At 41.9% G+C, this 17,617-nt stretch overlaps 1 protein-coding gene across 10 annotated transcripts in view; it reads right to left on the reverse strand.

Annotated features, from left to right (window-relative positions):
• Positions 1–17,617, reverse strand: part of LOC137376602 (endoplasmic reticulum membrane-associated RNA degradation protein-like) — a 119,118-nt gene that overhangs the window by 14,685 nt on the left and 86,816 nt on the right. For 3 of the 10 annotated variants that reach the window (XM_068045478.1, XM_068045479.1, XM_068045470.1), the window contains exons 1-8: positions 17,326–17,433; positions 14,215–14,415; positions 13,969–14,111; positions 12,267–12,368; positions 7,572–7,661; positions 7,250–7,347; positions 3,058–3,197; positions 2,232–2,346 (exon numbers count right to left, since the gene is read on the reverse strand). In XM_068045478.1, coding sequence (XP_067901579.1) covers positions 2,232–2,346; positions 3,058–3,197; positions 7,250–7,347; positions 7,572–7,661; positions 12,267–12,368; positions 13,969–14,111; positions 14,215–14,383 — 857 coding nt within the window. In that variant the 5' untranslated portion in view covers positions 14,384–14,415; positions 17,326–17,433. The other 7 variants (XM_068045473.1, XM_068045471.1, XM_068045476.1 and 4 more) reach the window with 7 other exon arrangements.

A 17,617-nucleotide genomic window follows, 5' to 3' on the forward strand; every position in this document is an offset into this window, starting at 1 on the left:
GGAGATGTTTAAGGAGAAGTGACAGATCAAGATTTATAGGGGTCAGGAGGGTTGACTCGAGATATTGTTTTGGTTTCGCTTTGGACAGTGTGTTGGGGTGTAAATTGTTTTGAAGGCAGTTGGAGAAAACCAACTAGAGAGCAGTCACCATCAGCACCCCCTTCCATCTCTGAGAGAACTTCCTGAGAAGCAAGTGTAAGAAATAGAGAAACTGATGCTGCATTTCTCCTGAAAAGCCTGCCAAACTGATCTTCAACATTGCCTGAAAGGAACTGTTCTCGAAAGATCCCAATGACAGCCATCTACACGTATTTGGGATGCCAAACCAAAAAGGAGCAGCTGACATCTTTCCATATTTTCTCTTTTTCTTCATGAATTAGCAAGTATTTAGCCAAAGTATTCTTTTTTGTCTTTTTTTTTTGGTAACAGAACTCTAAAGAGAAAATCTCTATTTTTCAGTTAACTGGTGTGTGTGCGTGAGAGGGGCTAAGGTCAACAGGGAACTTTCATATTTCAATCTATGTTGATGCTTTGCTTCTTTACTGGTTAAGTCTCGTTTATAATAAACTGATAATTTTCTTGTTTATTAAAGAAACCTGGTTGGTGTATTTTATTCTGGGATAAAGAGTAGAGCGTATGATTGACCATATCAGTAACTGGGTAAATATTTAAATATATGTTGTGACCTGTGGAGAAGTGGAACTGGAAAAGACTGTGCGCTCCTCCCACCTCAGTGGTAACATGATTAATAATATGGATGCTACAATTTCTGTTGCTTATTTATGGCTCATTTTCACTTTCACTAAATCTAGATTTCTATCAGTGCTTTCAGCTGTATTTTTAAAATTAAAAAAAAGTTAAAAATAGGGAGTGAAAATTGTTTAAAACTCAAAGGGAGAGTCAGTCATTACGGCACAAAAGGAGCCATTCGGCCCATCGAGTCCATGCACCCCTCTGTAGAGAAATCCAGTCAGTCCCATTCCCCTATCTACCAAGGATACAAGGATGAACCTCGTGTTCAGGATTTCACTGTTATGATGCAGCAGGGAGAAATTAGTTCAAACATAAAGTCCCACTGCTGAATAAACGAGGAGCTCTTGTTGGTATATCATCCCCTTTCACCGCTCACTGACGTTAGTGACTAAGTCCAAGTTTATTGCTAATGTTCGTCAATGGGATAAAACTCAATTCTTGCTGGGAATACAGTACATTAATTCAGCCAAAGAACTTCTGCCTATTTCTTTATCGATTCCCAGTTTCTCTGCATAGGTTTTTTAAAAATTGGAGTTACTGAATTAGACACTGCACATGTTTCTATCCCACAAAGCTTCATAAGAACATTAGAAATAGCAGTAGGCCATACAGCTCTTCGAGCCTGTTCTGTCATTCAATAAGATTATGGCTAAACTTCTACAAATAACTTCACTTGTCCACCTGATCTGCGTACCCCTTGATTTCCTCTTGCACCCAAAAAGCTAACAATTGCGGTCTTGAATATACTCATCAACTTAGCATCCAGAATCTTCGGGAGTAGAGAATTCCCAAGATTCACAACCCTCTGGATTTTTATTCTTCTAACCTAAAATCAGAAACCCCTTCAATGTCTTATTTATAGCAGTAAGTGAGAGCCAACCGAATGAAACTTCAGATTCCTATTTATCACTGAGAATGGTATCAATTAAGAAAACAACTCCAACTTTAGAAATGAAAAGAAAGACCTTATATTTATGTATCATCTTACACAATCTCAGGGTGTCCCAAAATGCTTTACAGCCAATGAAGTTCTTTTGAAGTGTGCTCATACGAATAACATTCTGATAATGACCAGATAATCTGTTGGTTGAGAGATAAACACAGGTCATGACGTGCTCTCCCGTGTGTTGTATGTACTCTTAAGCCTTGCTTTGTGCTTCTCCTAGATGCTACCACAGTGGCAGGAGTGCATGAGGTTGCTTGGCTGTCATATTGTAGCAAGAACCTCCATGGGATCTTTCACATCCACCCAAGTGGGCATACAGGGCCTTGGTTTAATATCTCAACCAAAGGACGGCACCTCCAACAGTGCAGCACTCCCACATAAATGAAAAGGTTACTTTTTTTTAAAACTTCTTTATGAGAAACAATGCTCAGACTCAAGCAATGCCATGACAGATGAGCTATTTATATTTTCATATATGTGTGTATACATTATATATATATATATATATATATACACCTCTCTCCAAGCTTACCGATGATTTTTATAAGCTGCAAGTGCTTCTCTCCAGTAAGGCAGCATGATTTCCAGCACAAAATCAGATTTCCCAATAAAATCCTCTGCTACAGCAATAGCCTCCTCATTAATGTCTGTTAAAAAAGCACACAAACATTATAGGTACCGGTATAATCTCAGCATACTATTTGTACTCCTCTTTGTGCTGCCATCTAACTCTTCTAGGACGCTGGTGTGATGCCAGGATCTTAAGTGCAGTGGTTATGAAAACCAGTACAGGGAGGAGATGAGTTTTTTTTTAAACTCTGCGAGTTATGATTTGGAATGCACTGCTTGAAAGGTGGTGGAAGCAGACTCAATAATAGCTTTCAAAATTGGACATATACTTGAAAAGGAATAATTTGCAGAATTATGTGGCAAAAACAGGAAAATTGGCACTAATTGGATAGCTCTTTCAATGAGCTGGCACAGGTACGATGAGTCGAATGGCCTCCTTCTGTGCTGCAAGATTCTACAAGTAATCAAGTTACTTGAATGTACATTAACAAATTGGAAACTACTCCCTTCCTTGAAGGTGTTGACGCCTTCATGGTGTTCTACAGATACCCGTCGTCCTTTGGTACTGCCTTGCACAGTCACTGGATAATGAATAGCAATCCGAGTCAGCTTTTCCCCTCTCCCTAATCAGGAGGCACTGATGCCAGTGCAGGAGCAAGCATCAGCTAACTGGGCGCATACATGGGATTGGAGCTGGGAGCTCTCCAGCTCAGATGCTCCTTCCCTCAACCAGCGGAAACAGTTAAGAGCTCTACAAATAATTTCCAGCTTCATTTTGCGTGGCTTACCAGGGAAGACAGCAAGTTCCTCTAGCTGTGTCAATCTGAAATAAGGTCGATGATGGAGGAATGTGAGATTTCTCGGAGGCAGGGCTCCCTTCAGTATCTGCCCTAATCCAGCTGTTAGTAACAGCAGCATGGAGGTGTACCTAGGGCCAAATAAATAATAATGAAACACAGAAAGGCTGTTTTTTTAAATTAAATTGATAATGTACTTCAATAAAAAGTTCGAACAGTGAAAACTGAAAATGCTGGGAATACAGAGTGGTTTCATCAGCATCTAAAAAGATAAAACTGAAAATGCTGGGAAGAATCAGCAAGTCAGGCTGCACTTATAGAGAGAGAAACACACTTCAGGTATCTGACCTATCATCAGAACTGGAAGAAGACCGAGAACTAACAGTTGTTAAGCAAGTACAGAGGCAGGAAAAAAAGGAGGGCAAGAATGATTTATTAACAAAAGGGATGATGGTACAGGGCAAAAGGAGACAGCAGAACAGGTCAAGAAAACAATATCCTTACAAAATATATTGTGGAATCATCTCATCCATTGGGTTTAATTTGATCAGATTTTAGTACTTTAATATATTACTGTTATACATAAGTATTTCTGTTACACTATAGGAATTAATGGTAGTACTATGATACAGTAATGCACTAGTGTTATAGAAGATTATAGTGTTATACACTATTACTGTTAAAATACAGTATTAAGTGTTCTGGTACAGTATTAATGTCAGAGCACAATATATTAGTGTCATAGTATAGTATTAAATTCTACAGTAAAGCAATATGTGTGTTTATGGTGCACCTTAGGCCTGGGGTTTGCATTAGGAATAATGGTGAGACTATCAGTGCTCAACGTTATCTTGAAGTAAGTCGGACTGCAACTACTGGAATCCACACATGTGCAGTAAAGCACAGAAATATGGAAGTTGCTGTCCGATTTGTTCTGCTTCTCCACAAGCTGCACTAGTATCTCGTCAAGAGACTCCGCATTGAAATCTATGTAAGTGTGTGAAATTGGTGTACTTACCCACTAGAGACGGCAGAAAATGTTAGGGCTGGTGCATTCAGGTGTAACTGAAATTTTAATGGCGCGATCAGCCATAATTACTGCCAAACAACTTCTCCAGCGCTGAAAATGTAATTTTACAAGTGTGGAGATTCATTCCTTCAGAATTTACTTATTGATGGGAGTTTTTTGTTTAAATTTCTTTCTCTATTACCTCTTTCAATCCCCTTCCTTTCCTCACTCTTTATTTCTCTTTCAGTACATGATTTCACAATGCATTACATTTTTTATACTTTCTAGTTTATACTTCCTGGTCTGCACGTCTCAGCGAGGATTCTACAATGAGTGGTTGAAGAGTCACTCTGTTGCTTGCTGTGCTCACACACGTAACAAATCCGTCATAGAGGGCAGCATGCTGAAATATTTCTCTAAATATCACAAGTTGCTGCTCAAAAACCTGCAAAATGTCTGTCATGATCTACAAGTACTGTTCCTTCACCACCGACTGCAAAATCCAGATCAATATGCAAATGTTATACTATAGGAATCTACTAATGTTCTAATATTGTAATATATTGATGTTGTGGTGCATTCCTATGTATGGAGGAATTCATACTAGAACTCCCTCCCTAACAGCATTTGGGAGTACCTATGGCACAAGGACTACAGCAGTTCAAGAAGTTGGCTCTCCACCACCTTCTCAAGGGCAATTAGGGATGGACGATAAACATTGGCCTTGCCAGTGATGCCTACATCCCATTAACAAATAAAAAGGGATGGACAATAACTGTTGGCTTTGCCAGCGATGCCCACAACCTATTAATGAATAAAAAAGTGTTATACTGCAGCAATCTATTAGTCTTATAGTATAATACTATACTGGTATTACAGTTCATAACCTACATATATCAGTGATATAATGCAGTACTATCACTACTGTACAGTAATGTAATCTTTTACTATATATTTTATAGTTATTACAAAACAGTATTAGCATATGATATAGCAGAAATATTTTCTTGCTCTGGACACCAATACACTTTTCATTTTGGCAGCTAGGTGTTCGCCACACATGGATCCAACTAACATAATTAAGAGTCCAAACCAAGCTACCGAGAAATCCACCAGATACATTCTCTGAGTGCACGGTCTCTCCATAGGAATTCAAGTCTTGAGAGCTTAGGCATAAGTTGACAACAGTCCTAAATGTCCTGAAAGATGCTATAAATTGCAAGTCCTTCTTTCTATTTTTGTATTCTAGTAATGCTCAATACTGATAAAACGCTAGTTAGGCCACAGCTGGAGTATTGTGTACAGTTCTGGTCGCCACACAATAGGAAGGATGTGATTGCACTGGAGAGGGTGCAGAGGAGATTCACTAGGATGTTGCCTGGGCTGGAGCATTTCAGCTATGAAGAGATACCGGACAGGCTAGGGTTGTTTTCCTTAGAGCAGAGAAGGCTGAGGGGGGACCCTGATTGAGGTGTACAAAATTATGAGAGGCATTGATAAGGTAGATAGGAAGAAACTTTTTCCCTTAGCGGAGGTGTCAATAACCAGGGGCCATAGATTTAAGGTTAAGAGGTTTAGAGGAGAGTTGAGGAAAAAGATTTTCACCCAGAGGGTGGTTGGAATCTGGAACACACTGCCTGAAGGGGTGGTAGAGGCAGGAACCCTCACAACATTTAAGAAGTATTTAGATGAGCACTTGAAATGCCATAGCATACGAGGCTATGGGCCAAGTGCTGGAAAATGGGATTAGAATAGATAGGATTGATGGCCGGTACAGACACGGTGGGCTGAAGGGCCTGTTCTTGTGCTGGATAACTGAATGGCTGATGTTTCCAAATACCATCACCACAATCTATTTATATGTATTAGAAGTCATGTATAGCATTCACTCCCTGCAAGGATCACACTGTATTCTGTTTCTCCATGAGCACCACCATAAAAGACCTGCTAGTAACTTGTAGTTAGATAGCACCTTATCACATCGAAACATCACAAAGTTTTCCACTCAATAAATTACTTTCTGAAAATGCAGCAACAGTTATGTAGGCAAACTATGGAGAGTTGCAGTAAAATGTATAATTTTTCCTAAAGCCAACCTTCCTATATTCCTTTTAATGGGATGAAGTTCTTTTAAGTGTGGTTTTCAATCACACCCCAATTCTCCAATCACTAGGACAAATATTAATAAGTTAAATAGATTGTCTATTTACTGACACACCTGGGCCAGCAGAATATTTGATTCTCAACGATAAAACATTTCAGACACCTTGATAAGCGCTCAAATCACTGACGAATGTTGGGACGTTCGAACATATGAATGGTGTGTTATAAATGTAAGTTGCTGTTGGAACTGGTTATATATACCAGTTTCTAGTTCCCTATCGTCCTGCTTTTTTGGTGTTTATTTGTGGCTGTATCTGGGCCATTTTCAAATTTTTTTTCTAAAACAGCAAAATCAATGTTAGGGGATTTTAAAAATGTGTTGTTGTCAACATTGAATCAAACAAAATAGCACGAAGAGGATTCAAAGTTTCATTTGCAATTCCTGTTTTTGTAGACATCTTTGCCCCTTTTATCTTTTATCAGTGCTTTGTTGGGTTTAAACTGGAATTCCTAGTTTTGCAAATATCAGAAACACACTGTGGTTCTTAATACTGAAAAGCTTTTCAACAAAATTACAATGCAATCATTTACAGATGTTCATTGCTGACCACACTGGCTCCCAATCTCACCGATGGATCATTTAAAATCCTTGTCGTCATTTACAACTTCCACCATGGTCTCACCCCTGCTCCATATCTCTAATTTCCTCCAAGTCCTTTGTCCCCTTCTGACACAATCCATTCTGCCAACACTAGCCATCTGTATATCCATCCTTCCCTTCGCTTCATCACTGGTGGCAGAGTCTTCAAACCCTCAGACCTATTCTATGGAACTTCAGCCAAACACCTCCATGTTTAAAAACCTATTTCTTTGGCCAAGCTTTCAGTCAACCCTCCTCCACCATCATGCCTTCTAGTTAGCTTTGTTTGCTTTGCACTTACTTGGGAAATTCCCTGCTTTCTTACATCACAGGTGCAATATAAATGTGAGTTGTTGCAATTTCTTTTGCATTTTTAGTAACAGATATAAATAGAAGAAGTTTGGAGCTGACTTTTGGAACAAAACGCTTACATAGGAGGGATTTCTGGAGGAGCTGCGAATCCATGCCACAAGATGTTGCGGAGATTTAAGCTTCGTGGTGACCCCAAGAACACTCGCAGGACGTTCATCTGCATTTGGGCAACGACACATAGGGAATTCATTTACTAGGATGTGACCTAATGCACACATCACACAGAGCACCAGACTCATGGGCACAACATTTAGACAAATTTAATACAGGAGACAAGACAATATATTGGCAGTGTTCTACAAAATAAAACTGAGGAACATTCCAATACGTTAAACAATGAGCTTAGCAATAATATGAAACTGAACAGAAATAAATTCTTACCACGCTCTGTCCAAACACTGTAGCTAGCTCTTGTGAGGCCAATAGGTCTCTCAGGAGAAAAGGGCAGTCTTTGCCAATCATGAAGAACACCTAACATATAAGAAAATCATCTGAGTATCAATGTCCACGATTAGAATTGAACAGTGTTGCTTGGGATTATAGAGTTCTAAGAGTAACTAAACTCAGCCTAACCATTTGCTACTTGGGTTGACCTTTCTTTATCTCTAAGTAAGGTTGACCCAAGTGGCAGATGATCATGCTGAGTTTAGTTACTCTTAGAACTCTATAATCCCGAGCAACACTGTCACCAGGTAAGACTCTTCAGTTCTTCAACTCTCTCACACCTCTTCCTCAAGGCTTGGGAGTCCAAAACATGACAAGAGCTCACAACATATCTTTGTACAATGTGCTGGGTACCAGGGAATAACAGAAACGTGTGAATCACAGATGGAAGGAGTGAGAAGCTGACTTTTAATCCAAATGCTTACATAGGAGGGACTTCTGGAGTCAGCACATCCCTGATTTTAATCACTCCACCATTGGTGGCCATGCCTTCAGCTGCCTCAGCCCTAAACTCTGGAATTCTCTCCCTAAACCTCTCTGGCTCTCTATCTCTCGCCCCCTCCTTTAAGACACTCATGAAAACCTCTCTCTTTGACCAAGCTTTCGGTCATCTATCTTAATAGCTCCTTACCTGGTTTGGTGTCAAATTTAGTTTGATAATGTTCGTGTGAAGTGCTTTGGGATGCGTTATTACATTAAAGACACTATATGAATGCAAGTTGTTGTAGGGCAGCAAACTGTTAGTGAGCATTCGTAGTTTTACAAACAGGAAGACATGTCATATGTAGCTCCTTTTTAATGTAAGGCATTTATTTTCCCCCATCACTGAAAAGAACATTTCTTCATCACTTGCTGCACTAGTCATGTTTTTTGTTGGGGGGGTCGGGGGGAGGGGGGGGGGGGAAAGAGAGGAGAAAAAAAGAGAAACCTTCCTCCCACCCCCAAACTTTTAGGTTTCATGTCTTGTGCATGGAGAATTACGTATCACGTCTCCTGAAAAAATGATAATACAGGTCCGATATCCAAAATTCAGCTGGCTGAAAAGTGGACATTTTTGAAAATAGTCAAAACCCATTTTGTAGACTGAAGAACAACTAAGCTGGTCAAGACAGTTCATCAGTGAACCTGTGGTCACTTTCGTGCTCAATGAACTTACCCGTAGAAAGTTATTTAAATGTTTAAACCACTTGCAGATGGTGTTTTTCTATACAGCTGCAGCTAGATAGTACCATCAAGCCAGGGGATCAACCCTGGTTCAATGAAGAGTTAAGGAAGGCATACCAGGAGCAGCACCAGGCATACCTAAACATAAAGTGTCAACCTGGTGAAGCTACAACACAGGATTACGTGCGTGCCAAACAGCAAAGGCAGCATGCGACAGAGCTAAGTGATCACACAACCAATGGATCAGATCTAAGCTCTGCAGTCTTGCCGCATCCAATCGTGAATGGTGGTGGACAATTAAACAACTAACAGGAGGAGGAGGCTTCACAAATATCCCCATCCTCAATGATGGGGGAGCCCAGCACATCAGTGCGAAAGATAAGGCTGAAGCATTTGCAACAATCTTGAGCCAGAAGTGCCGAGTGGATGATCCATCTTGGCCTCCTCCTGAGATCCTGGCATCACAGATGCCAGTCTTCGGCCAACTCGATTCACTCCATGTGACATCAAGAAAGGGATGAAGGCACTGGATACTGCAAAGGCTATGGGGTCTGACAACATCCTGGCAAGTCCTGTGCTCCAGAATAGGCCACCCTCCACCCCCCCGCCCTAACCAAGCTGTTCCATTACAGCTACAACACTGGCATCTACCCAACAATGTGAAAAATTGCCCAGGTATGTCCTGTGCTCAAAAAGCAGGACAAATCCAACCCGGCCAATTACCACCTTATCAGTCTACTCTCGATCATCAGCAAAGTAATGGAAGGTGTCGTCAACAGTGCTATCAAGCAGCACTTATTCAGCAATAACTTGCTCACTGACACTCAGTTTGGGTTCTGCCAGGGCCACTCAGCTCCTGACCTCATTACAGCCTTGGTCCAAACATGGACAAAAGAGCTGAACTCCAGCGGTGAGGTCAGAGTGACTGCCCTTAACAGCAAGGCAGCATTTGACCGAGTATGGCATCAAGGAGCCCTAGCAAAACTGAAGTCAATGGGAATCAGGGGGAAAACCCTCCGCTGGCTGGAGTCATACCTAGGACAAAGGAAGATGCTTGTGGTTGTTGGAGGTCAATCATCTCAGTCCCAAGACATCACTGCAGGAGTTCCTCAGGGTATTGAGCTAGGCCCAACCATCTTCAGCTGCTTCATCAATGACCTTCACCATAAGATCAGAAGTGGGGATGCTCGTTGATGGCTGCACAATGTTCAGCACCATTCGCGACTCCTCAGATATTGAAGCAGTTCGCGGCCACATGCAGCAAGACCTGGACAACATTCAGGCTTGGGTTGATAAGTGGCAAGTAACATTCACGTCACACAAGTGCCAGGCAATGATCATCTCCAACAAGAAAGAATCCAACCATCTCTGCTTAACGTTCAATGGAATTACCGTCACAGAATCCCCCACTATCAACATCCTAGGTGCTACCATTGACCAGAAAGTGAACTGGACCAGCCATATAAACACTGTGGCGACAAGAGCAGGTCAGAGGCTGGGAATTCTGCAGCGAGTGACTCACCTCCTGACTCCCCAAAGCCTGTCCAGAAGGCACAAGTCAGGAGTGTGATGGAATACTCTCCACTTGCCTGGATAAATGCAGCTCCAACAATACTCAAGATGCTCGTCACCATACAAGACAAAGCAGCGCACTTGACTGGCACCCCATCCACCACCTTCAATATTCACTCCCTCCACTACCGACGAACAATGGCAGCAGTGTGTACCATCTACAAGATGTACTGCAGCAACACACCAAGGCTCCCTTGACAGCACCTTCCAAACCTGTGACTTCTACCACCTAGAAGAACAAAGGCAGCAGATGTATGGGAACACCACCACCTGCAAGTTCCCCTCCAAGCCACACAACATCCTGACTTGGAATTATATCGACATTCCTTCACCATCGCTGGGTCAAAATCCTGGAACTCCCTTCTTAACAGCACTGTTAGTGTACCTACCCTACGTGGACTGCAGCGGTTCAAGGCAGCAGCTCACCACCACCTTCACAAGAGCAGTTACAGATGGGCATAAATGCTGGCCTTTCCAGTGACGCCCACATCCCATGAAATAAAAAAAATATATGGAGTTTATTTTAACAACAGTTTAAGTTATTGAATAAAAATTCTGAACCACTGACATTCCTTGGGTCAAGGATACATTTTTGCTGCAATTCATTTATCAATACATTATTATTTATTCTTTTTCATAATTTAATGTACAGGTATCTCTTATTCATTGATTTTGACCTAGGGTAGGGTTACCAATTTTATTGTCCAAAATCCAGGGAAATCCAGAACTCTGCATTGTCTTGGTCCCGAGGGTGCAGGATTTTCAATATCGGACCTGTAGTTAGCTTGTAAAAAGTGCGTCACCAGCTCTATCCTGAGTACCAGGGACAATTCTGAGCACCATACCACTGGAGGGAGTAATGTAGCCTTACAGGGAGTACAAATATGAACAACTAATTTGTTATGTGTGATTGGGCAAGGGTATTAACAATCCTGCAGGTACTGTCGAGGCTGGCCGCAGCCTCATGGCCGGGTATAGTGCACCGTGGTCTTGTGGGAAGGGTACCCTGGAATGCCAAACAGGGATAAAGACAACTTGCGCCAGCAATCCCAGCAATCAAACAGGGGATTGGATGCTGCATCGCAAAACCATAGACTCTGTTTTGCGCCTCTACTTTTAGATTCATCTTTCCCTTGCTTTCTACTCTAGCAGCAATCTGACAAATACTTAAAAACTATTCTGCACTGGAAAAACAACTAGTTTGGAGGTGACCTTCTTGTAATATTTCAGATATTCAAAGGAATAGATGAATTGGATTCTAGAATAACATTCACTATTCGCACAAGCTTGGGGACATGGATTCAAACTTACATGAGAACAGGCGAAGAGATAACTTCTACACACCAAAGATAACCATGTGGAGCAGGAAGTATAGGGAGAGAAAGATATTATATGTTTGTGTTGATGTTGATGGATTAATGTTCTTTCAGATAGTGTTACTGAACAGTAGGCCATTACAGATCAATTAGGATAAGAAATTTGACCTTTGGAACTGCTGCAATGAATGAAGATGGCAATTCCCACTTCTGAGCAATCCTATGTTACTCAAGGAAAGTTGAAGCTATGTGGGGAGGGAGGAGTTAGCTTAAGTATATCCATTGATTCATCATGGAAATTGTGGCTTCTTAGAGATTGCTTCACCGGGAAGAAACTTCCTAGAGTATTTCCTGAAACGGACCATATTTTTGCCCCTCGTGTTTTTGCTTACCCAAGCAGTTAGCATGATCAGCACTGCACCAAATTACACTGTCTAATAGACATCGAGAGGCCTAATATCTCGCTCTCGCACTTTTTAAAAAAAACATGGTTGGTGAAAGTAAAAGTGCTGTCATCCCTCCACGAGAACAGCACAGAAAAGCAACCAAAAAAAAGTTTGCAAGTTGTCATTGTACTTACATCACCCAAAGCTCGTTCTAGACAAGCTGTTAGCTTCATCAGGCTGAGAGCTATGGCTGTATATTGTGAACTTCTGATGGCTTCAAACACTTCCACAAACAACTAAAACCAAGCAGAAACACGGAGTTTTCTCGGGTGTTTTTTTTCGTTTCAATTATAGCTGTTTGTCACTTTGAAGCATTACATACATGAAGCAGCAAGGTGCAATACATGCAGGAACAAGAATAAAAACAGAAAGTACTGGAAATACTCAGCAGGTCAGGCAGAATCTGTGTAAAGAGAAGTAGAGTTAACGTTTCAGGTCTGTGACCTTTCATCAGAACATGTGCAGGAACAACTACTTATGCTACACAGAGAAACAAAGAATAATCCAACACAGGAGGCCATTTGGCACTTATTAGTAAAGCTATCTACAAAGACTCATGGATAAGGGCATCTCGATCACACTAAATAACATCCCACTGGAAGTGGTTAGTAAATTCAGCTACCTTGGGTCCACAGTGATAGACAATCTGTCCTTTGATGCAGAGCTTGATACACACATAGGGAAAGCAGCTACCACCATTGGCCAACTTGAAAAACGCACATGGAATAACACCAAGCTGACCCTTAGGACTAAGCTCAGGGTTTAGAAGGCCTGTGTTCTCAGCAACTTGCTGTATGGTGTGAAATGTGGGCAACTTACAGCTATCAGGAAAAGATCAATAATTTCCATCTTCGCTGTCTGTGGTGCATTATGGGTATATCATGGCAGGACACAATCACAAATGTGTCAGTCCTCTCAAAGGCAGAGCTCCCAAGTGCGTTGGCAATAATCAAACAGAGGTGGCTGCGATGGACCAAACACATCCGCAGGGTGGAAGATGGTCGCATATCCAAGGACCTTCTGTACGGTGGGGTAACCAGGGCCAGAAGATCAGTGAGGCGCCCAAAGCTCTGCTTCAACGATGCTTGCAAGCGTGATATGAAGGCCCTAAAGGTCAACTATCACACTTGGGAGTCACTAGCTGGTGAAAGAGGGAAATGACGACACGTCCTGTGGACTGGTGTACACTACCACAAAGACCAGTTGCTACAGTAGCTTAACAACAGGCGCCAACTCCAAAAACAACAACTCACAGGGTCACTTGGCAGCTTCACGTGCAGCACTTGTGGCAGAATCTGCCTCTCAAGGATTGGCCTTCACAGTCATCAGCAAAGGTGCACCAAGAGAAGACACCCCACTTAAATAGATTGTTTGCTGTAAATGGAAGGATGCCAACCAATGATCCTAATTAATCTGACTCCCCTGCTCTTTTCCTATAGACATACATGCACATTTTCTGCCTTCAAGCATTTATCCATTATCTTTTGAAAGTTACTATTGAATCTGCTTTCAGGCAGAGCATTCCAGATCACAACAACTTGCTGTGTAAAAATGTTTCATGTCCGTGCTTTTGTCAGTCACCTTAGGTCCTCAGGTCTGTGCCCTCTGGTTACTGACCCTTCTGCCACTGGAAACAACTGCTCCTTATTCACTCTAGCAAAACCATTCATGTTTGTGAACAACTCTATCAAATCTCCTCTTAACTTTCTGTGCTCTGAAGGAGAACAACCCAGCTTCTCCAGACTCTCCATGTAACGGAAGTCCCTCATCCCTGGTACCAGAAAAGAAAATTTATTTTGTCTGAAAACAGTACAAAGTTAATTTGTTGAATCATACCTCTGTATTGTTAGTCCATTTAAACCAAAGTCCATATTGGTCATCGAACTGTTTTGTGCTGAGTGACAGTAGATACAAATGGACAGTTTTACAAATGGGTCCCAGAAGCCTCACACTTTCTACGTAGTCCAGATCTTGCTCTTCTGTAACAGTTCAGACAGCAGTTATCACAACTTTCCCCACCTCTCTGTGTAATGCACCATTATAAATTAATTAATCAAATCAATTGAACAAAAAGGCAACTACCTGCATCCGAAGTGTGTAGGTAAAACGTGATGGCCTCCCAGCAAACCTCCCCAGATACAGTCACAATGCGCTCAAGGTCTGGGCAATCCACCTTTTCCAGTCCAAGGCTGCAGACCATATGATGCACTTCGACAGAAAGGCAGGTGTGTATTGGCTCAAATGTTGCCATTTAAAATCAAATGAATATTCCCATGTTATGACCTTAAAAGAAATCAGATTAATTCAAGTTGAATTATTTCTTTAAAAGGGTTAATAGTCCACTTTCTGCCCTTGTAGACGTCGCAGTGCTTTACAGCACTGAAGTAGGCCATTCGGCTCAACAGGTCTACCTAGTTGAAGTAGTAAATATGGTGATAGTTATTACTTCAACCAGCATAGATCTGTTAGGGTCAAATGGTATGCTTCTGGGCTGTAAATTCTGTTGAACTCTGAAATGCCTATCAAGCTACTCAGTTGTATCAGCCTGTTCCTACAGCAGTTCAAGAAGGTAGCCCACCACCATTTTCTCAGAGCAACTGGGGTAGTTAATAAATGCTGGCCTTGCCAGTGATGCCCACATTCCGTGAATGGAGCGAAAAAAAAGGTATCTATAGCCAGCATCAAAGTGTGCCTGGCAAGCAGCAGGTTTCTGTGCAACAGTTCTTTTTCTCTTTTCTCCTGGAGGTATTGATTCAGGAGACTTGTGCAGTTTTGATAAAGACTCTCTGGCGCTTTAACCAAAGGCTCATTCCTCTGTCAGCAGCCTGTTTGACTGGTGGGGAGGGGTAGGTGGTATCATGGCCCATTAATGGAAAGCAATTAAGAACAGGACCTTCTCCTTTACTAGTCCATGGTCAGAAGCTAAATCAATATCAATTAGGAATTGACCTTTCATGTTAAGTGTGGGTCATTACCAGCACCAGACAGTACAGTTGCTAACTGACCACTAGGTGAATACCTTTTTGTTCCTCTTTAGATTTGCAAAAAACACACCAAACAGTAGGCACATTGGAATTTCAGCTAACCCGGTCAGTAAATCCATAGACAATTAGCATGTACCTGCCCATTTACCTCCTCTCTCCTCATTATCCCAGGCCCCAAACACTCCTCTCAGGTGAAGCAGCAATTTACTTGTACTTCTTTCAATGTAGTATACTGTATTCGCGGCTCACAATGTGGTCTCCTCTACATTGGGGACATCAAACGCAGACTGGGTGACCGCTTTGCGGAACACCTCCGCTCAGTCCGCAAGCAGGACCCCGAGCTTCCGGTTGCTTGCCGTTTCAACACTCCCCCCTGCTCTCATGCTCACATCTCTGTCCTGGGATTGCTGCAGTGTTCCAGTGAACATCAATGCAAGGTCGAGGAACAGCATCTCATTTACCGATTAGGCACACTACAGCCTACCGGACTGAACATTGAGTTCAATCATTTCAGAGCATGGCGGGCCCCCCATTTTACTTTTATCAGTTATTTTTTTCTTTTTCCTTAAAAAATTTTTTTTATTTTATTTTATTTCATCTTAGTTTGTTCAGTTTGCTTACCAACTGTTTATTTTCATGTTTCATGTTTGTGCTTGCAGCTGTTCAATTTTCAGTCTATCTGTACTAATGCTGTCTTTCAACACACCATTAACATATTGTTTACCTTTGCTCCACAACCTGCTGGTCAGCTATTCTGTGACCTTGTCCTATCAATACCTTCTCTTTTGTTATCTCTTGCCCCACCCCCGCTTTACTTGCTTAAAATCTTTTACATTTCTTATATCTGCCAGTTCTGATGAAGGGTCACTGACCTGAAACATTAACTCTGCTTCTCTCTCCACAGAAGCTGCCCAGACCTGCTGAGTATTTCTTGTTTTTATAATAGCATGTATCATTACTTTGTTTTGCTTCACAGCTGCTGTAGAGGCACCAATTAATTTTCAATCAATTCTCATACACAATATATATAACAGTAATGAAAGACTAACATTTATATAGCACTTTTTACAACCTTAAGTCCCAAATTGCTTTACAGCCAATGAACTACTTTGGCAGTGTAGTCACTATTACAATGTAGGAAACACAGAAGCCAATTTGCACACAGCAAACTCCAACACCAACGTGATAATGACCAGATAATATGTTTTTTGTAATGTTTATTTTATAACAGTCCTGTGAAGCACCTTGGGACATTTTATTACATCAAAGATGCTACATAAATATGTTGTTGTTGGTAATTGTTGGCCAGGACATCTGGGAGAAAGCCCCTGCTCTTCTTTGAAAGAGTGTTATAGGATCTTTTTTGTACACCTGAGAGGGAAGATGGGGCCTCGGTTTAATCTCTCATCCGAAAGACGGCACCTCCAACAGTGCAGCACTCTCCCAGTACTATGTCAGCCTAGATTTTTGGGCTCAAGTCCCAGAGTGGGACTAGAATTCACAACCTTCTGACTCAGATGTGAGAATACTACCCACTGAGCCATGGCTCACAAAGTTGCCAGCAGTGTTGAATACAAGTTTTCTTTTTCACCATGATGTGTAAATGAGTGGAGAGAGATCCTTCATAAACTCATGCCACAGAGCCACCACTACACCATGACAATTGTCATAACGAAACCGAACGGAAAATGTTGACATAGCAATTCACAATGTTGACACAAACCCACTACCAAAAATCGCAAGAAAAGGGTTTGTGGGCAGGGAATCCATATTTTACAAAATTAAGACACAAGCTGTAGAATTGTCACTTGCGGGATTCTAAATGTACATAATAACTGGTACTTTATCAAATGTGAATTGTATTATTCATTTGTTATTAATGTTTTAATTTATTCTCATGCCATCAACGTGTATACCAGATAGTATAAGGAACTCAGAAGCAAATTCTGTCGTTGTAACGAATAAATGCTGGAAATCTGAAATTAAAAACACTTGCCGTGTCAGGCAGCATCTGTAGAAAAAACAGACAAGACTTCCCTGGCTAAGGGCCCATACCCGCAGCGGCTTGCCTGTTCTTCTCCACAGGCAACCCGACCTACAGAGCGCTTGCAACATTTTTTATCACAGTAATGAAGGAGTGTCAGGAATCGATTTTCCACTGACAGTGTCTTATTATGGACGCATCCATGGGTCATTCCCGTGACCTTACCCATAGGGTTTACAGCCTCCATCTGCGCGCTCTGCCGCACATGGAACGCTTACATCACAAACGAGCTCCCTTCCTATTGGGAGAACGGAACAAAGTGCAACATTCAGATTGTCTCGGACTCACCCAATATTCCACCCCGGCGCATGCGCGCCTTGATTGACAGGTGGGAGCGGGAGGAGTCGGGGCAGCCAAACCAAACACGTGACAGGCAGCGGCACATCACGTTGCAGTCGAGCTCGCAACCCGACCACGTGACAACACAGCCACGTGACACGGTAGCTACCACGAGCTC

The sequence above is a fragment of the Heterodontus francisci genome, chromosome 13 (genome assembly GCF_036365525.1).
Source record: "Heterodontus francisci isolate sHetFra1 chromosome 13, sHetFra1.hap1, whole genome shotgun sequence".
Taxonomy (NCBI): domain Eukaryota; kingdom Metazoa; phylum Chordata; class Chondrichthyes; order Heterodontiformes; family Heterodontidae; genus Heterodontus; species Heterodontus francisci.